Genomic DNA, 21,640 nt, shown 5'->3' with positions numbered 1-21,640 from the left:
AATACCATACTGATATTGCTGTCTACTTCAAAGATAATTGTTATTTCAGTAAATAACTTGGATGTATTAGATGAAGTCACAATCTCTATAATAAAGTAATAATCCAGTTGGATGTTATTATTGGATAAAATGAACAATGTAGTAAAACTTGTGGTTCTAGGTGTCCTATTTAGTAAGATTATTCTAATAACCTACCAGCAAATAAGGAATGATTTAGTTTTGGAAGATACACTTGTTTCTTTATAAAATGTGGAAATTAAAAGTAATAATAAAAATAACTTATTATAGAAGTAATAATAATGTAGATTTGTAGAATATAAATGCTTACAAAACCTTTTAATCTTCATAGTCTATTCTCACTTTGGAACCCTCACCTTCTCTCTTCCTTCTGGCTTTCCCCCATCATCTTGTTAAAATTTCTCCAGCTACCACTCTACCTTTGCTTCCCTTCCCTGCATGTTTCTTGAAAGATTATTCTAGACTTTTCCGTTTTCTCATCCCCCGCTCACTCCTCTTCTCACTTCATATTGTATCACTGCACCAATATGTGCACTGTTCTTGATGTTGTCATTCCTAGCTGATGAGTATAATAGAAATTTAATTGTTTAAATTAAAAGAAGTAACAAAACTTCAATATTAAAAACGATTCTATTCTGTTATGATTATATATTCAACACACACATGTCTTCATTGAAGATGTGGTACTGTTCTGCATTGTAAATACTGTTCTGTTGCTGGAACAGTGATAAATGGACAAGGGCTGCTCTCATGGAAGTTACCTTTTAGTGGAAAAAAAAAGGAAACAGCCCTGTCTGATGTGGCTAAGTGGATTGAGTGTCAGCCTGCAAACCAAAGGGTTGCAGGTTCGATTCCTAGTCAGGGCACATGCTGGAGTTGCAGGCCAGGTCCCCAGTAGAGGGCACACAAGTGCAACCACACATTGATGTTTCTTTTCTCTCCTTCTCTTTTTCCTTCCTTTCCCCTCTGTCTAAAAATAAAGAAAATCTTTTTAAAAAAGAAAAAACGCTTAAATATATAATATGTAAATAATGTAATTTCATGTTGTAATGAAGTACTCTGGGATATAAGGAGAAAGAAAGGTAGTGGAGTCGGTGTCTTTCGATGCTGGAGGGCAGGTGGTCAGGAGGTGCTGTCCGTGGAGGCAATCACAGACAGAAGCTCACCATGCAAAGAGCAAAGAGAGAGCCTTCAAGGCAGAGCTGAAATTTAGTGTAAGGTTTAGATCAAGCTTGGCACGAGGGACGGAAGGCAGGCCAGTGGGGAACAAGGGGGACAGGGATGTAAAGTGAGGTCAGAGAGGAGGGAGGTTGAGCCTTTCTGTCCAGTAAGAAATTTATAGTTTACTCTCATTTAAGTGGGTAGGTAAATTTTGGAGTTTTAAGCAGGCGTGAGGTAGGGTCATGTGATCTTATTTAAATTTTGTAAAGATCATTCTGGTCCCTGTGAAGACAGAAGGAACACACCTTAGGAAGTGAAGTGGGATGGATTCCCGTGCTAGTGTTGGTTGTTGAAACCCATGCCATTGTAATTAATTTTTTTATTGATTTGAGAGGGGGAAGAGAGAGAGAGAGAGAACAAACGAGAGAGAACTAATTGTTCCACTTACACATTCGTTTGTTGTTTCTTGTGTGTGCCCTGACCAGAGAGCGAACCCACAACTTTGGCATATGGGGACCACGTTCCAACCAACTGAGATACCCAGCCAGGGCATGCCATTGTACTTAGTTAACATAGGGTTGGTCTGACTGTTAGATCAATGTAAAGAAGTGTCCTAAAAAGACTTTTATATATATTGCCTTTTGTGACCTTTATTTTCACAGAAGTGCTTTAAGCTCAAGGGGAGGCCACGTGGTTGGATTCTAGCCCCAGCTTTTATCTCCTTTCTACATGAGTTTCTTCCCTATTTCCTTTCCACTTTCTCTTCTTTAGACCAGTTAAACTTGCTTTCTGTTTTTATGGGAAATGGCTTTTCTAGTCGCATAATAGAGTTCCAGTTCTTGTTTATTTACAACTAAATGCCCTTTTAGAATTGGTGGGGAGGGGAAGGGTTTCACTATATCCATAAGTCTAAATCTCAGTGAGTATAACTGAAACACAACACAGAAGAGTGGGAGGAAGTCTGGAGATTTAATTGTCAGCCCTCTGCTTTGACAACTTTTCACTTCAGCATCCTTCACTGCCAAGGTTACCATTTCTCAATTACCCTGTGTCCCTTGTGCTCCTTGCAGGCTGCAGGCCGCTGCTGCTGCGTGGGGAGCAATTTCAAGGTTTCTTTCTCTGTGTGTATTTATTCTTCAGTTTCCTGTTTCTTTTCTCCTCAGTTTTTGCTGTTAAAAATTTACTTAAATTTTGCTGTTTTTACAGAGGAATGTGACAGTTCTGAAAGTTCATTGGGCCCTTGACTCTGGTGGGAAATTTTGAACTGACCTGGGGGGTAGCATACTGCACGGAAGTGCAGCCCCTCATTCTGTGCCCCACTACAAGGTCAAGGGAAATGTGCCATTCAGCTTTGTCTTCCTTTGGGCTTTCTTCTTTGATATTGTCTTTTTTCAAAAATCCTCCATCATTTCATTATACTTCATTTTGCTCAAGCTTGATTGGTATTTAAAAATCAGAATAAAACTCATTAAACTGGATTTCTTCCTTATTTTATTTTCCAGTTTGCCTTTCTTGTGTCCCTTTTCCTACCTGTTTCTTATCTCTTGTTTTTCCTTTTGTAATTCTACCCTAAAGGAATGACACATACTCCTTTCTCCTCACAGTGACTACACAGTGTATTTGGTTCCAAGGCATGACAGATACTCATTTACCAGTGAATAAGCTCAACTTTGCAGGCCCTCAGTAGCCCCAAATGTATTGGGCACAGTCCCCATCTCTATGAATCTTAGAGTTGGAAATGGAGAGAAGTAAATAGAAAATTATAACACTGTGTGGTGAGTGGCTATTGTACATGAAGAAGGGTGATCAACGTGGTTTGGGGCAAATCCTGTGGGAGGAACTCTAACCTGCCCCCTGACCAATGAAGACAAGTTAGCATTTCGAAAAGTGGATGGGGGGTGGGGGGGTGGCTGATACCTTTCAAAGGTGAGACATGCTGGAAAGCACTGAGGACATTTGGTAGAGCTGAAATAGAGTGAAGGGTAGGAACGGCATAAAGTCAAATCAGAGACATAAAGAGTCAAATCATTTTTTTAACCCTGATACAGCATTTTAAAAAAGATTTTATTTTTTTATTTTTAGAGAGGGGAAGGGAGGAAGCAAGAGAGAAAAACATCAATGCTTGGATGCCGATCGTGCGCCCCCTACTGGGGAACTTGGCCTAGAACCCAGACATGGGCCCTAGACTGGGAATCGGACCTGTGACCCCTTTGCTTGACAGGGGTCAACCCACTGAGTCNTTCTTCCTTATTTTATTTTCCAGTTTGCCTTTCTTGTCTCCCTTTTCCTACCTCTTTCTTATCTCTTGTTTTTCCTTTTGTAATTCTACCCTAAAGGAATGACACATACTCCTTTCTCCTCACAGTGACTACACAGTGTATTTGGTTCCAAGGCATGACAGATACTCATTTACCAGTGAATAAGCTCAACTTTGCAGGCCCTCAGTAGCCCCAAATGTATTGGGCACAGTCCCCATCTCTATGAATCTTAGAGTTGGAAATGGAGAGAAGTAAATAGAAAATTATAACACTGTGTGGTGAGTGGCTATTGTACATGAAGAAGGGTGATCAACGTGGTTTGGGGCAAATCCTGTGGGAGGAACTCTAACCTGCCCCCTGACCAATGAAGACAAGTTAGCATTTTGAAAAGTGGATGGGGGGTGGGGGGGTGGCTGATACCGTTCAAAGGTGGAAAGCACTGAGGACATTTGGTAGAGTTGAAATAGAGTGAAGGGTAGGAACGGCATAAAGTCAAATCAGAGACATAAAGAGTCAAATCATTTTTTAACCCTGATACAGTATTTTTTTAAAGATTTTATTATATTTTTTATTTTTAGAGAGGGGAAGGGAGGAAGCAAGAGAGAAAAACATCAATGCTTGGATGACGATCGTGCGCCCCCTACTGGGGAACTTGGCCTAGAACCCAGACATGGGCCCTAGACTGGGAATCGGACCTGTGACCCCTTTGATGACAGGGGTCAACCCACTGAGACACACCAGTGACTTATATATATATATATTACAGGTTTTCCACTGAGTCACACTCAATCCACTGAGTCACACCAGCCAGGGCCTTATATATATGTTATAGGTTTTTATATCTTGTTATGGGTTTTGGCCTTTTCTTCACTCTGAATGTAGGGAATCACGTGGAGGTTTTATTCTTATGAAGGATATCTCATGATGATAACTATGTATTTGGCTACAGCGTAGAGAATGCCTTACATTCAGTCAACAGTATTTCAGTGCTTACAAAGTTCTAAATGCTGCAAATATAGTCATGAAAAAGGCAGACACTGACCCTGCCTTTAGTGCCCAAGGACAGCAACATTGGCGGCAGGAAGTCCAGGTAGGAGGCTGTGGCTGTGAGAAATATTGGTGATCTGAACTTCAGTGTTGCCATAGGGATGCAAAGAAATGATTACAGTTTAGGAGGAAAGGTTGAGGAAGTATTAAGTGAAGATGGTAACTGGCTGGTTGGGGATTGGGTTGGTTTGAGACAATGAAGGCAGGTGTCTTTAGACACTTCCAAATGTTGACCTTCATTCTGCTTCTTTTTCTAGTTTGACAGCCTGGTGACATTGTGGGTACTTCCATTGCCATACGTCTAGGTACCAGTTTGACCAGCTGTCAGTTTTGTCATCCCATTTGGTGGGTGCACACTGAGATGGCAAATACAATGGCCATTGACCTTGAAGCCGAGGCCATTTGCTATGGGAGATCTATTACCAAGAATTATGCTAAGCAGCTCTTCTTGTCAGATGAGTTTTCCCAAACTGCTCCTTCTTTTAGGTGATAGGTAGTACACAAAGGAGCAGGAATTGGATGCAGAAGGGGAGGTAGGGCGGTTGAAAAAATGTGCAAAAATAGTCTCATAGCAAAGCAAGTAGGAAGAAAGCTGAGGGGAAACAAAGGCAATAGGATGGAAGATTTCAAGTGGGCATTTGTCTGCCGAGCCGAAATATTAAACTGGGTGATTTCCCTTAAGAGGCTTCCTGAGGACACTAGCATCCTGTGTTACTCGGGAGGAAGTGTTCTGCAAAACTCGATATGCCTCCCATTAGAAAAGTCTGGTTAAATTTGGTGAACCTAGAATTTTACAAATATATTTGCCCCCACGTGTTCCACTAATACTCGATTAACAGTCTGTGGACCTGGTGTCTTACCAGGCACGCCTGGGGAAGTGCTGGCTAACTAAATTATGATCACAGTGAGGCTCAGCGTTTGTTATCTTCTGGCATTGTGTTAAGCCCTTTACATGAATTACCATATTTAGTCTTCATACTATGAGGTAGATATTATTATTATCCTAATTTTAATGACAACAAAAATACCGAGTTTTTAAATAAGTTGTCCAAAGTTATATAGTCAGTAGACAGGGAGCTCGGTTTTAAAACAAACAATCTAGTCTAAAAGGTCAGGCACCCCTTGACCTTGTACGTACGTAGAAAGGGGTACGTACAAAGGTAGGTACCTCTTTGTATATTGTTTCAACATGTCACTAGGGTAAGGTCCACAGAGGACTTCCAGCTGTTGATGCCACTGAAACTTCCTTCCTTCATCATGTAAATGGACTGTCCTCCCATGCTCTCGAGGAGTGAACATAACACCCCAGTGACTGAACATTCTCTAATCTCAGAGTCATTGATTCCTTATACATGCAACCCATAGGTCAGGCATTTTGATTCCACGATGCAGAAGAAGAAACTGAAGCAGGACATCCAGAAACCCACCCAAGACCACACAATTAGAAGCATGTAAAGCCTGGACTCAAATCCAGACAGCTAGACTCAAGAATGAATCTGCATTCTTAATTGTACAAAATTGCTTTATCGACATTTGAATGAGTGTTCATAACTTCCCTGGGCTAAGAAATGTTAGCATATATTGATTTTAAATATGCATAATCTACTAATTTATTTTTTCATGCATTTGTCAGTATGAAAGTCTCCTTTTTGAAATTGTATAGCCATCATTACTATCACTGAATCATGGTTTTGGAGTTGGAATCATTGGAAACGAAGGTGTGAGGAAAACGCTAACTTAGAGAGCCAAGGAGTAATCAGACTAGGTCAGGAAGTGATCTTACGATCTTGCCTGCAGTAGAACCAAGGCAAGAAGAAGGCACTGAGTGATGGACATATTTTTTATCTCCCTCAAACATGCATGTAGAATAATTATATTTTATATCAGTTTTGCTTACCTCTTAGCAATGTAGAAATGTAAAGATTTTAGCAGTAGGCAATTCTGGGTTTGAATTTTTATTCAACTGTTAAGTGGTACCTCAGGCAAACTTCCAAATTTCATCATCTGTGAAATGGGGATAGATATACCCACATCCCCACTTTGTTCTGAAGAGCAGTTGAAATGATATTCTATGAAGTGCTAGAGAAAGTAGGTCTTGAACTTTTGTTATAAGTAGCTATTATTTTATTATAACCTTGCTTTCCTGGGTTTTGTGGGCTCCACTTGAAAATGTTAACTTGGTATTTTTCTATCTGGTTTTCCATTTTTCTCCTGCTTTTGATAAGTACAGCACAGTGGAGTCTGTCAGTATTAAAGTGCCTGCCTGTGCACCTTCACAGTAGTGATGTTCTACCAGGTGATTTTTAAAAGCATGTTAGGAATAATAGATTTGAAGGGACTATATTCTGTGTAGAAATTCAGCTCATTTTGTCTAAACTGTTTAACCCGACCATTTGACTTGGCATTGAGGAAGGACTCTTTAGAAAGAAAGTAAAATAAGTCACTATTTAAAGGTGATTCGAATAACTGTGATTTTTGTGAATACGTTAAATTTCTGTTTATGTGTATGGAGAGAAAAATAGTACTCCTTTGCAACTGATTTAAGCTATTGTTAAGGGAATGAAGACTGACTGAGGGAGAACCTCTTTTATCTCTTGCATCGTGTGAAAGTACTTTGTTTGGAACCCTTTTATTTTGTTTCTCTTCCTAATTTATATGTAGTGAGCAGCATTTTAAATATAAAAAATGCATTTTTCAGGGGTTTAAATGAGTTATGGTGTCATGCAAAGCTTTCGATGTAGCAAGATTATGATGGAAAACCTGCCGTTTCACATACTTAGGATTTTATTTATTTATTTTTGCAGGATGAGTAAGAGATACTTACAGAAAGCAACAAAAGGAAAACTGCTAATAATAATATTTATCGTAACCTTGTGGGGGAAAGTTGTATCCAGTTCAAACCATCATAAAGGTAAGCTCTGTTTTCTTTCTCACTTATCTGTAGAAGGTGACTCTTCAACACAGACCATTGTGATCCGCCTTTACTAGGGTGTTCATTTCACTGGATATGTCCCCCAACCCCTGACAGTGATTCTCATTAAGTGAACATGCAGAGATGGTTATCCTTAATGTGGCTTTGATAGGGGAAGCATGAGTATTTAAATGTTTCCAGGATAATTGCCATTTCTGCAAATAGTTTTCAAAGAGTATGGAGTGGTGACTCTGACTTTCTCCTGTCATTTACGTTTTAAAGATAGTGATGTGAAAATGTCAAATTGACATGTAATAAAGATGAGTTTCAGATTGCAGCCATCCTGGTAATGAAAGCCTGTTTAATGATAAGTATCTTAATAATACATGTATATGAAAAATTTCCTTCAGTGCTTTTTGTAAATCATATTTCTTCAGGCGAGAGTACCTCTGTAAGCACCGTTTGGGCTCTGCACCTTGTGTGATGTTTAGCAGGCTCAGTTCTGCTATAGAACAGAGTGAGGATATTTGTTTTACACATCTCTTAGGCTTGACAGCTCCAAATTATGCCCTGCCTGGGCTCTTTCCTGAGCATCGTACTCAGAATGAATAATCGCGTCCTTCCAAATGAATTAAATGGGGCTCTTTCTGAACTGTCCCCACCATAATTGTGTATTTACAACCTGGGGTGTCAATTTAGATTTTTCTGTGAAATATGATTTTACAGTTAAATTCTCAGCTTCCCATAAATTCTAGAGGCTAGCAGCTTATTTTATTTGGGGGGCAAAAGGGTAGTTAAGACTGTCTTGAATTCCGGAACCCTGACATTAGTTACACACGTGCATTTAATTAGCATTACATGGACCATCAGCACCAGGGAGAGGAAGCTGTGGTGTGAAGCAGGTGCCCATGAGTCTATTCCCCCTGTGTTTGCACCGGAGCATCATCTTTCCAAGAATGACTTTTATAAAGAGGGTCTTCATATGTCATTGTCCTGCTGCTGTCCCTCTGTTTTATTGTAATTTTGAGAAGTTTCTTTCATACTCTACAGTGATCCACAAATCAAACTTTTAAATTCTCCTTAATAATTGTTATTAGTGTAAAATTAAAGAGATGTTGAGTAGGATGTCATTCTAAATTGACAGCAATGAACCAACCTTAAAAACGCAGAGTAGTATTAAATACTCACCTGTTAGAGAGAATTGAAAACCATGGGGCCCAGGCCTCATGCCTTGGGCTTAACAGAAGAAGACATGCCGTCTGTACTGTCCAGAGGGGTGGGCACCCTAGTGCCTCATCCCAGCTTAAAATAATCACCAAGAGAAGATGGGGCGACTCCCAGTAAATGTGGGCATCAGCCTTGTGAGGGAAGGGTTTGTGGAAAAAGATGCTTTTCATCTCCAGAGCTAAGTGATGAGGTTTCTAAGAGAACCATGCATGAAAACTGGCCCCCTGGTGAATATTACATACCATTTTTAAAGCTACTTTTGAAAATTTTTAAATTGTGTTATGGTCTATGCTAACTCCAAAAGTAAGATCTTGCTTTGACTTTTTGCCAAGAAAATACTTCTTGATCACAGAGGATTACGCATTGTCCCAGAAAACCTACTTAAAGTGCCAAACCCTGTCTATTGTACAAGGTAGAATTTTGTGCTTTTTTTGGCATTTCATTTCCACCCTGCCACTGGTATTTTGGATGAAGATTTTAGGAAAGATCATTCCATACCTTCCCCTTTTCCTCCTTCCCTTCTTCCTTTCTTTCTTTTGTACTTTTTATATAAAACATCCCTTTTGTTTAAAGTATTTTAAACTTAATAGTAAATATAATCCATATGTGCATTTCAGGGCACATCCAGAAAATGACCAGGAGTGTGCCCACCATCCAGCTGAGACATGTAACGTTTCTAATACTCTTTACACTGGTGGTGCGTCCCACTCTGCTTTTATTTCTTTGCCTCCATACCCTAGGTAATCACTATTCTAGATTTTGTGATTATAATTTCTTTGCTTTTGTTTAAAATCTCACCATGTACATATATATATATATATCTCCAAAATGGCATATTGCTTCATTTGGGTTATTATCTAATTTACATAATAGCATTATAAATGCATTTTTCTACTTGGCCCAATGGTATATTTGTGATATTTATTATAGTTGATGGCACATAGCTATAGTTTGTTCATTTAAAAAATTATTGCTCCATATTTTATTGTATGAGTCACCTCNAATGACCACGAGTGTGCCCACCATCCAGCTGAGAAATGTAACGTTTCTAATACTCTTTACACTGGTGGTGCGTCCCACTCTGCTTTTATTTCTTTGCCTCCGTACCCTAGGTAATCACTATTCTAGATTTTGTGATTATAATTTCTTTGCTTTTGTTTAAAATCTCACCATGTACATATATATATCTCCAAAATGGCATATTGCTTCATTTGGGTTGTTATCTAATTTACATAATAGCATTATAAATGCATTTTTCTACTTGGCCCAATGGTATATTTGTGATATTTATTATAGTTGATGGCACATAGCTATAGTTTGTTCATTTAAAAAATTATTGCTCCATATTTTATTGTATGAGTCACCTCAATTTATGTGTCTGTTCTCTGGTACGGAAACATTAGGTGTCCTATTTTCTGGTCATTATGAACAGTGTTTCTATGAACATTCTTGTGCTTGCCTCCTAGTGCTCACTGTATGAGGGTCTCTCAAGAGCACATTCTGAGGAGCAAAATTGCGGGGTCACTGGGTGTGCAGATAGTCCGTCTTACCAGGTTAGGCCGAATGCTTTTCCAAATGGTAGGACTTCCCGAGTTGTTCACGGTATTTTCCTGCTCTCTCTGTCATCGGCTGTCTCTGCAGTTCCATCTCCTGCTTCTGTCTGAGGAGTGCTCGTTTGGGTCCTATCTTTGTTCCCGATTAGTCTCCCCAGAGTTGGTTAATTGTATTACTTTTCGAAGGACCAACTTTTGTGTTTATTGATTCTCTCACTTGAATCTTCTTGTATCTCATTACTTTTTGCTCTTACCTAAATTTTACTTTTATTTATATAAAAACCACTGAAGTTGCACTTAGTAATACATACGAAGCACTTGTGCAGAAGTGAGACTTCCCTGGATTTCTCAGTGCTGTTGTAGGAAGCCCCAGCCCCCTGAGTCTTTACAAATACCACGTGGTTAGATCTATAGTAATTTGTGTCATTACTTGTTTTGATTCAAAAGGAGAATAAAGCTCATCTCCCCCTGAGGCCTAACTGGTTACAGATTGGATCAGACCCCTAGGTTGCGTTCTCAAGGTGCCAGAAAGGTTGGGGCACTGACTGCCTAGGTATAGAAGCCCCTGCCTTGAAGACCCTTGGGCGTTGTCTGGTTCTTGGAAAGATGTATTCATATTCCACAAGGTCAGAGAGATACCTAGTATCTTTTCCATCCCATTTCAAAGAAGCCACAGATTGTTTTCTCCTTTCGGAAGAGAGTGACTCTGTCTCTGGCATGTAAGTGGAAAAAATCGGTTCTCCGACACACTCCTGTAAAGTGTTCAGCTACTTGTGTAGGCCATCTGAGTAAGGCTTTCCATTCTGAGTAAGGCTTTAGGGCAAGGGATGGCTTTCACTTTTTTTAATCGTGAAATAATTAATGAGAAATCTGTCTCTGATCCAGAGCACCTTATGTGAGCATTCCAGATAAAAGTAATAAAGATGGGTAATAAAAACCAACAGCTTTATTCTAACAGTTTTGCAGACATCAACTCATTTAACCCTCATAACCATTTGTAAGGTTGGTACTGTTATTATTAAACCTATGTCACAGATCAGAAGTGTTTGCAAAGAAAGTTTAAATTGTCTGTCCCAGGTTCCCTAACTACTGGAGGCAGGAATCAAGTCTTGCTCCATAAAACATGATATGTATCTAGTTGTGAATTTCTTCTTATTTATATTCTTCGATATTAGTTGAGTTCCTGAGTCTGTGGATTGGTGTCTTTCATGAACTTAGGTGTATGCCAGCTTTCTCTTTTTTTTTCTCTGTGTATTTTAACCTTTATATTTTCCACCTTCAAGTCTCGCTGAAATTCTTCTGGGGTATTTGTCCAGATCTTCTTTCTACCACACTAATTCTGTGTTCTCTTGGGATTAATCTGTTTTTAATCCATACGGATTTTAATTTTATCCATTACATGCTACTAAAATTAGTTTTTTCTGTAAATTGAGTTGGCTATTGACATATTTTTGTTCTCATGTTTTCATTTCCTCTTTTTATACATTATATATATTGTTATGTGTATTACATATATAATAATATGATTGATACTATATAACATATGTATAATTGGATTTGTTGATTTTATGAGATTTTTGCATTTCCTCCCTGGCAAACGTCACTCATGATACTTTGCTTTAGAGTTGGTGATTTTTAAAAATCTAAGCGCTAATGTGTATTGTAATTATATTGAATTTTAAAGGCTTGTGCTTAGGACGCATTCTTCCAGAGGTGATTTGCGAATGCCATGTGCCCCAGGGGAGGTTCTCTAGGAGCAGAGCCACGTCAGGGGTTCTTGTTTATGTTATTTATTAAAAGAGTGCCTCAGGAAGAGACCGGGGGCAGCAGGCCACAGCAGGAGACAAAGCACAAGCAGAGTCTCAGCCAGAGCACAGCCTGGCCAGGTCCTGCGGAGGCTCTGAAGCAGGACCTGCTCCACAGAACTAGTCTCCCCTTGGGGTGAGATGGGCAGCCTCTTCTACCCTTGTGTCCACTTATCACTGGCTGTGGATCTGTTACCCACGGTCCAGGGGAGTCTCCCTGGGCAAGTGGCTACTCTTTAGCAAGAGTGAGTCTCCGAACAAGGGGGGAGCTGTGAATTTCGATCTGCTAACGTTCCCAGCAAGTGGAAGGAAGGTGCACGGCGGACAGAGAGGATCCTGGTAACAAACTGGCCTGTGTTCCATGGTGGTCTACTCCTTGTGCACCTCAGATCTGCTGCTTCTCACTTAAGTTCACTCCATTCAGGCAAAGCTTATGAAAGATTCAAATTGGTTGTAATCTCACAAAAAATGTATCCGAGGAAAAGTGGGGTCCCCACTAGTGCAGTTGTATGAGGGCCATTCCTAACATTCATCATCTGTTCGCATCCCTAGCCCTTTGGATTCCCGCTTCCTTCAGCTAGCACGCCTCTGCTCACTCTGGAGGCGTGCCTGGTGTTTTATACAGACTGCAGAACTGAGGGTTCTGGTCCCTGGGTTATCGTGCTCTTAGCCGTGGTTATGGTACTTACACATACATAATTATATGTGAGTTAGTCACGGAGATGCCAAGAAATGACCAATGGATCATTTGCGAGCCCAGCACCTTCTTCCCCAACCCAGTGCCCAGCAGCTACCCTCTTCTTTGTGATCATCAGGGTCCTTTACCCATCAATATCTGACTCCTTTTTTCCTTTCTGTCTGTGGGGTGACCAGCAGCAGCTGCAGCTTCTTCCTGTGTAGAGGGCTCTCACTCACTCTCACCCCTGGTAAAAGCAGCCCCTTTCTGGGAAGTAGTACTCCTAGACTCACAAGGTCTATTGGTAGTTTTTACAGAAAGATTTTAGACTGGAAAAACTTTTAAGTACCTACAATAAGGGCTGAGAGTATAGTAGAACATAAAAGAAGCAAACATTTTTGTCTTTATGGTGTTTTTGTCCTAGAGGTGTGAAGATAGATACCAAAGAGAAAAATAAGTTTTACAGTATATATGCTGTAGAAAAAATGAAGGAATAAAGAGGGATAAGAAGTGTTCAGGAGGGACTGTAATTTTAAATAAAGACTTTGGGTAAGACATAAAGTTTTCAGTTGAGCTCACCATAAATATATTTGGGAGAAGGATGGTCCAGGCAGAGCAGCAAGAAGTATGAATGCTTTCAAGTAGGAGCATTCTTGCAGACAATGAGAAATGGCGAGAAGGGTGGTATGAACAGAACAGAGAATGTAAGGATGAGAGGTAAGAGATTAGGTCATTACAGAACCGGTGAATGTAGGAGATGAAGGGACGAAATAAATAGCTCTTCAAAACACCGGCACATCAGCATTGTGCTTGCAAGAGCAACCCAGTGCAGAACTGTGTTCTTCTGATTTTTAAACATGATGTAGAAACACTTGTAGAAATTGAGAGCATCTGGATTGGAAAAATAATACATCTAAAAGCCAGAAAATGTCATCTCTGTAATACAATCTTCTGAGGTTCAGGAGCTAAAAATACCCTACACAGATGAATTAGTTTACTGTTCAAACAAAACACCACAGAAATTTGGCCCTGAGTTCTCACAATTGTTTTGAGCTGGGCATTTTGGAGGGATGGCGATTCACTCAGAGCAGTGTGACAGCTGGTCAGAAAGGATAAGCAGTATTTCCGCCTTGGAAGCAATTATATCAGATACAGCTTCAGATTCTGGGGATCAGAGAGGAAACAGTTCAGTTTAGAACTCCAAGTTCTCAATAGAATAATACTGTCATTAATCTTAGAAGGCTGATATGTTTTCTTGCCTTTTCTTCCTGTATCCATCATATCCAAATTAAATCTAAAAATCAGGAGCCATCATTGGATATTTGGGTTGGAAAAGGATCTGTGTTTAGTGTGTAAGACATGAACAGGTGAGAGTTCTACACAAAGAGAAAGCAAAAAAAAAAAAAAAACCCACCTTATTTTGATTAGCTGAGATTGAATATATATTCTTCTCATTTTCATACAAGGTAATTACTAATCTAAGTTACAACTTTTGAATGTAATTTTTTTCAGAGAAAAACAATTCAAAATCAATTCAACAATCAAAATCTTTGATTTTTAGTTCAAAGCCTAGATAAGAGAGCAGCCATTTAAATTTTTTTCATAACTCTTTATTTGCCTGTTGGTTCATTTGATAATTTACTCATTTATCCAACCAACTACTGAGTAAACAAACTATGTACTGTCTGTTTAGTGTTGGGCGTCAGGTCCAGTTCCCGAGACATTAAAGTGACCAAACCAACACAGTCCATGCCCTGTTGCAGCATACAGTATAGTTGGGAAGGAAAAACATTAATCTGATAATCAGACAAATGTTTACTCTTAAATGGTATTCAAATGCTGTAAAGATGAAATTTCCAAGATAAGAATTTATAGACGGTAAAATGGATGGAGAGGTATCAGGAAGTCTCTTCCAGGGAAGGGGCAGTGGAGCTGAGGTCTGAGTGGGGAGGGGGAGGGAAGGAGACAGAATGCTCTGGCTCTGGAAGTCACTGGAGGGCGGAAAAGAAGGACTGGGAGAGGGGCTGGGGCAGATCCGCTGGGGCCATATTCAGAGTGCTGGTTTGCTTACAGTTAAAATTCTTTGACCTAATTTAGGTAGGGTATTAACGGGTTCTCTTGGGCTGCTTTGTAGCTGACTATGATGCACATCAAAGTTTAAAAATCCTGATTTATAATTTACACTGTTTTAGGCACCTTTTTTATGAAAACAGTCAGATTAATGGCCTAAGAGAGAGGAAAATGGCCATAACATAAGCTTACTCATTTTTGGACTTTTAACAACAACATATTTTATAGCACATTTTATTAAATTTTCAAATTGATACCTGTTTATTTCAGTACTTTATAAGAAAGAGAAATATCAAGAAAAGAAATCAAGTCACCCATAATTTTTCCACATAGTAATAAGATGGCATTTGAGCATATTTTTTCTGTTTTAAGTTATGAGCATATTAAATGTATTAGGGATCTTGGTGTTCATTTGCTTATTTAATTATTCATACATTTATTGAGAAAGACTAGGTGTGTGAGAGACAGTGTTGCTCTGAGTTGGCGATTCTGCTTTAAGTTATGCAAACAGAGTGTCTGTTTCCTGGAGTTTATCCTTCCACATTTTTATTTTTTTCTTCTCTTTTTTTATTTTAAGATATCTTGTGCTTACAGGATAGTGCATGAAACCCATATGTGTACTCAAAAGAATAATTGTGTGGCAAACAACTGTGCAACTAAGAACCAGAACAAGAAATACAATATTATCAGCCCCTCAAAGCTCTTTATGCTTCTGCCTGATTACAGCCCCTCCTCCCTCAGAGGTCTGCTTTTCTGACTTGGTATCCTAGAGAGCAGATAATTGTTTTGTCTTTTTAAAAGATTTGGTAAAAGTAGAATTCTACCATGGGCATTTTTTCAGTGTGATTTTCTTCTTACCATCAACATCTTCTCTTGAGATTCATCTATGTTGTGACATAAGATTCCATTGTATGGACAGACAGTGATATATTTCTCACTTGTTGTTGAAGGTTTGGGCCTTTCCAGTTCGTCGTTGTTATTGACAGTGTTGCTGTGGACATGATTGTACGTGTATTTTCATTCATGTGCGTGAAATATCCCCAAGGTATATTTTAAGAATGAAATTTTATGGGTCATATGTTAAGTACATATTCAACTTTAATTTTTCCCATTTAAATGATGTTACTTTCTTACACTACATCTACAGACTATCCATTAACACATTTTAAATTGGAACATGAAAAAACATTATAGTAACATACTCTAAATTAGTTTTAAGAATCTTCGTTACGAGATGTTTTGAGATTATTTTATATGTTAATACTAATATGAAAATATTTGGACAATAGTTTTTGTTTGCATTTAATATTAAATTTATCAGTACATTCTGTTCATATTCAATTTCTTTATATACTCAACGCAAATGAGAATATTTGAGGTCAAAAAGATTGAAAGGGTGAAGTTTGTGTTGTTGAACATTCACTCAGGAAAAAGCAAATCACACTAGGGCAGTTTAGGGAATTTGTTATAAAAGTATTACAAGGGCTGGAGGAGGAACCAAGGAATAGCGATACTACAGCAGACACTGGTGACTGCAGACAGCTATCATTGTGCCTGGACCTGGAGGAGCAAAAAGAAAAGCAGTGGTACCCAGCCATCCGGATTGTGTTTGCTGCTGAGTTTGCAGAAGCACCACTTGCACCAGCACTGAGCAGGAAGCCTGGAATCGAGTCTTTGAAACTATAAGAGCTCGAGGGGCCACAGACCCTCTGCTAACTGCTAATGCCTACAGGCACCCACATCATCCCTCTTCGTACTTCTGAAGCCAGAACAAATGGATGGTCTTCTTCCCAGAAGCAGACTCCAAGAGGAAATTAAATGTGCAAGAAATGTTGGAAGAGAACCCTTTTGAAGTACAAAGTGGGAGGGAGCAACCATAGGTGGGGGGAGCCTTCAGATAGTAAGGAAGCTCTGACATCTATAAGAGATGAGAGAGTAGGAATGGAGAAGGGCTGAGTAGGAAGAGTCTAACACTTCAGTACAGTTCTGAAAAAGTCTTGGCCAGGCAAGTCTGGAGCCCTTGAACAAAGGTTGCCCATTGGAGAAAATCCCATAATGGGCAAAAAGGGCCAGGCTGTAGTTTCACTGCCAGGCTCCATCACTGACTGGTGGCCACACAGGGAAGGGCTGGCCACAGTGGGGTCCTGTGATGGGTCCAAAGGAGACCATCAGTCAGCTTTGTTCTTTACAGAATCCTTTGGCAAAAGATCTAAGCACACATCTTTGTAGTTGCCACACTTCATGGACAGAATCTGACCAGAAACCAGCTGGCAAGGGAATCTTAAAAATGTAGTACCTAAGCTTCTAGCCCTCTTCAATACAGAGAGGAATATAGAAAGATCAATGTTGGGGGACAATGACCAATATCTGTCACAGGAATACTTTCACATATTGTCGAATTACTTTATATTCCCACTCAGAGGTACACAAACTTTTCATCTCTCCACTCTGAAAATATTGGCTACTCATTTTCCATCCACATCTGTATCCTGTTGGAATTCTGTTCTCATAATGTAGGTAGAACATTCTGAAAATATGGCTGGTTCCATCAATCCTGGACTGGTTTCTTCTTAGTGTTTGTGGAAGCTGCCTAGATAGGCACTAGATACACGCATCTAATATTAGATTTGGTGCGGCTTCTTTTCTCAATATCTAAGACATTTCCACCATCTTCCAGATCCTGCTGCCTGTGAAGGCAAAGGAGAACACCATCGTCCTGTTGGTTTTCTGTTTGGCCTCTCAGAACAGCTGCTGTTTAGTTCTGAAGGCAGTGAAGGAATTCATGACAGCGTGCTCCCACGCCACAGCTTGCTCTGCTCCCTTCCCAGCTGTTGGAGCCAGAATCTTTGGAATCATGCTTGACGTCTTTCTTGCCACGTCTACTTGTATTCAATCCAGTGAACTGTAAAATCCTATTTGTTTAATTCCTAATTGTCTTTTAAATCTGAACATTGTTCTCCATCTCCATATCCTTTATTTCCTCTGAACCATTGCAATTTTCTGCTCATCCAAAATTTCCTGAGTGTAATCAGTTCTCCGTACAGTTGCTGAAGTGAGTTTCTAAAAATGAATACTTGATAACTTTTACTTCTGTACTTAGGACCCTTAAGATAAAGTTCAAAATTTATAAGATGCTTGACAAAGCCCTTTGTGATTTGTTGCTTGTCCTCTTCTATACGCACATTTCTCTCACTCATTGTGGTCCAGACACATTGTCTTTGGCAGTTTCTTGAAGGCCTGGTTCCCCTCAATGTCACACTTGTCTTGTGCCTTTTGCATTTTCTTGTTTTATTTGTCTAGCTGAGTGCAAGCCTTCAGTCGTATCTACTCTCGCCCTCAGGAAGCTTTTCTTATTCCTCTAGGTTAGTTTCTCTGTTACCTGATGACATAGCAGCTGGTGCCCTTTACATGTAGTATAATTGTAACTCATTGATTATTTGTATAATAATTTGTTAGTACTTACTTTTCTTCTTAGCTGAAGGTAGATTCAGGCACTTCCTGCTTGGCATCTCTTGTTCTTAACAGTATCTAGCATAAATAGAAAAAGGACATGGTCTTTTCCTTTAAATATGCTCTTAATTTAGATTTCATATTTCTTATTGAACAGATGTTGCTACAGAATTTGAGAAATCGATGGCTTTAGCAGGTATCCTTGTTATCTTCCTTCCAGTTTAAATGATAGTTGGTCTAATGTTCTGGTATTAAGCATAATGTTGACCTTTAAAAATAGTTTAACCTAGCTGGTGTAACTCAGTGGATAGAGCGAGGGCCTGCAAACCGCATGATCGTGGTTTGATTCCCAGTCAGGGCACATGCCTGGGTTGCAGGCCAGTTCCCAGCAGGGGACTCACGAGAGGCAACAATACAGTGATATCTCTCTCCCTCTCTCCTTTCCTCCTCCTCTAAAGATAAATACATTAAAAATCTTTAAAAAATAGTTCAAAAGTTACACCTAAGAAGTTTTTTCCACTATATATTCTCTAATTAGGTAAGTGATTGAGATTTGTTTTCAGCATAGAATATATTTGCTGGTATAGAATTAAGGAAATTCTGAATATTTAATGTTAAAACAATTGAAGTAACCCTGCTTGTTCCTCATAGGACTTCGGATACCTACTTTATTTATTTGGGTATGAAAGGGATATTCTTTCACTGTGGTCCCTCTGCCATTCATTCATTTGGGGGGGGCAGTAATGAATCCAAAGCAGAACAGGTCTGTTATGAATGGAGTGAATCTTACTATCTCAGAAAACTGCATCGGGTTTCTGGTACCGGTGGGTTTGACAGGTGTCGCGTGAAGCTGTGTCATTATTGCATATGTGCATGCCTTAAAAACAGAGGTAAAATCATAAAGCATTTCTTCCCCTGTGACTGCAAACAATTCCTTCATTGAAATACACTTAGTAATTTTTCACCATATACTGGTACTGTGAGCTATCATCAAGCGTTCCAGAACTTATTTGGGAGGATATATTTAATGTATTCCTGTGAGTGATCCTCATCACCTCACAATAATGAAAGGAAATAAAAGAAGTCTTGGATTTATTTAACTTAGGGTAGAATTTGATAATATGTGTTTGACTAGAGCTACATTTCTCAGCAGTTTTTCCATGCTTTTCTCTAAGGGGCTTTTTAGATATTTTTTTCTAATTGACCTCTACTGTCTTGAAGTTTTAATACTACAAATATACTGTATATCTGTTAATGTGCTGTATGTATCTGTGATTTATAGGTAAAGAAAAGCATTTTTCACTTCCCCAAACCAATTTTCACCACTTTATAGGGTAATATCACCCTTGTTGAAAATGTATAACCCATATATAGGTCAATTTTTGTTACCATGTAGTACCTGTTTCTTAGTTCTACCATTGCTTTGGGCCATTAGTCATCATTTAGAAAAGTCCCTAATAGCATATCAAAGAATAGACCTTAAGGACTTTAAGGAACTAATACAATCTACTAGATCAATAATCTGATTTTAATGAGTTCACATGACAAAATACTATTAAAAGCACTATCAATTCACATTTTGAAATTATATATATATAAGTATTATATAATTACATATTATATCATATTTGTTTTCTATATTATGATATATAAATATATTTATATAATTATGTCTGTGATGTGTTTATGTAATTATATATATATCTATAGATAGATATCTATATATATCTATATAGATAGATATCTCTCTCTATATATATATAGAGAGAGAGAGAGAGAAGAGCGAGAGCACGAGCCCAGATTGGGCATCTACACCCTTTTGGAAATATTAAACTTCAGCTAAAGAACAACAGTCAATCTTGAAAAATGGCAGTTTTAGGGCTGATCTGTATAGTAAGATCCTCAGTTACATTCATAGGTGCTCAAATTGCATGTTTGGAATACCAGATGAATAGACTGTTTTTCTGTATTTATGACTATATTATAAACATGATTGTGGCTTGACACGTTAGCATACTTTCTTCAAATTATTAATATTTGGGGCTCAATTTTTATTTCGGTCAAACAAATACACACCTTCATCTCTACCAGCATTTTTCTAAATGGTTAGTTCTACGTTAGAAATGCTTTTGAAAATTGAGAGAATCATTCTAATACTTCTGCCAAGGTGATACAGCATTTTTGTTAATGAGAAAAAATTTCAAAGCTTGCTGAGAACTCTGAACTCTGATAAACAAGATCACACCCCCAAAACAATTCAAGGGAGAAAACCATGAAGGAAAACTGTTTTAAATGTATCCATGATATAATGTTGACTTGATTAGAGCTATTGTCTTGGATTATGTAATTTGAATATTATTTCAATTAAAATTGAGACTTGATTTCTAATTAAATGAGAACTCTAATCACAACCTAAAACAACTGCTTGATTGAAGACAGCTCTGAGAGTGACAATTACAGTTTAGAAATTATTTATTGATTTTAGAGAGGAGAGAGAGGGAGAGAGAGAAACACCAATGTGTTATTTCACTTATTTATGCATTCACTGGTTGATTCTCACATGTGCCCTCATGGAGAAAGAAACTCACAACCTTGGCCTATCAGAATGACACTCTAACCTACTGAGCACTCGGCCAGGGTGACAATCACATTTTTGATAGATGTATTTAATTTTTTCCATAAAAAATACAAGGAGATTTTAACAACTGCTAAGTTAAAGCAGTGAAAGTTCTGCAATTTCAAAATTTGAGCTGTTACTCTAGGAAAACTGAAAACTTCCAGTTCATCTCCCAGGGGTATTTCATCAAACAAGTAATTGGTAAGCATAGCTTGCAGTTATTCTTCCCTTCTTACTTCCCACACAGATTTCTCAGACTGAGCCTAGCTGCCGTTCAGCCACCTATGCTTCCCCTCCCATTCAAGTCCTTTATTTATCCAGTCACCACATGTCATCCCCTTCATTTGCTGATCCTCTCAGGCTGACACATGTTCATATGCTTTCTAGTAATTTTACTTTTTTCCACATTAAGATGGTCTTATCGCTATAATTTCTTCTGTTGTTGGTATTATACATATGTACACATGCATTGTCCTTATCTGTTAGTGAATAATATCTTATTACATATTATGTTCATTCTTATTTCATGAGTTTGTGGTTATATTTTTAGTCATTGAGTTCTTTGAGAGCAAAATGATCTAATTTATTATGATGGTGTCTTAGTGCCTAAGTAGTATCTGGCATATAATAAAGGCTCAGCACATATTTGTTAAATAAAAGGATGATAAGTAATAACTAGGAAAAATATTTGAAAAGAAAGAAACCAAGAGAATTTGACATTATTTCAGAAACTTCATTGTATTCAATATTTGTCATGTATAAATTATTTTGAAAAAGTCTGTAATATGTGAAATGTATAACAGAAGTATAAGTTTGGATATAATTTTTCACATGTAACATGACTGAC

At 38.5% G+C, this 21,640-nt stretch overlaps 1 protein-coding gene and 1 long non-coding RNA gene across 2 annotated transcripts in view; one reads left to right on the top strand and one right to left on the bottom strand.

The window, feature by feature from the left end:
* TAFA2 (TAFA chemokine like family member 2) overlaps positions 1-21,640 on the top strand; it is a 443,544-nt gene that overhangs the window by 301,518 nt on the left and 120,386 nt on the right. Inside the window, exon 2 of the mRNA XM_037063049.1 lies at positions 7,289-7,395. Within this exon, the coding sequence (XP_036918944.1) occupies positions 7,290-7,395 (106 nt within the window). The 5' untranslated portion in view covers position 7,289. The remainder of the gene's footprint in view (positions 1-7,288; positions 7,396-21,640) is intronic.
* Positions 16,113-21,640, bottom strand: part of LOC118998712 (uncharacterized) — a 215,077-nt gene continuing 209,549 nt past the window's right edge. Inside the window, exons 2-3 of the long non-coding RNA XR_005068928.1 lie at positions 18,190-18,254; positions 16,113-16,286 (exon numbers count right to left, since the gene is read on the bottom strand). This is a non-coding gene — a long non-coding RNA (uncharacterized LOC118998712). The remainder of the gene's footprint in view (positions 16,287-18,189; positions 18,255-21,640) is intronic.

The sequence above is a fragment of the Sturnira hondurensis genome, unplaced genomic scaffold (genome assembly GCF_014824575.4).
Source record: "Sturnira hondurensis isolate 20B ecotype Veracruz unplaced genomic scaffold, ASM1482457v3 Scaffold0014384, whole genome shotgun sequence".
NCBI classification, from domain to species: domain Eukaryota; kingdom Metazoa; phylum Chordata; class Mammalia; order Chiroptera; family Phyllostomidae; genus Sturnira; species Sturnira hondurensis.
The sequence above is the reverse complement of the archived record's forward strand: the minus strand, read 5'-3'. Positions and strand labels throughout refer to the sequence as shown.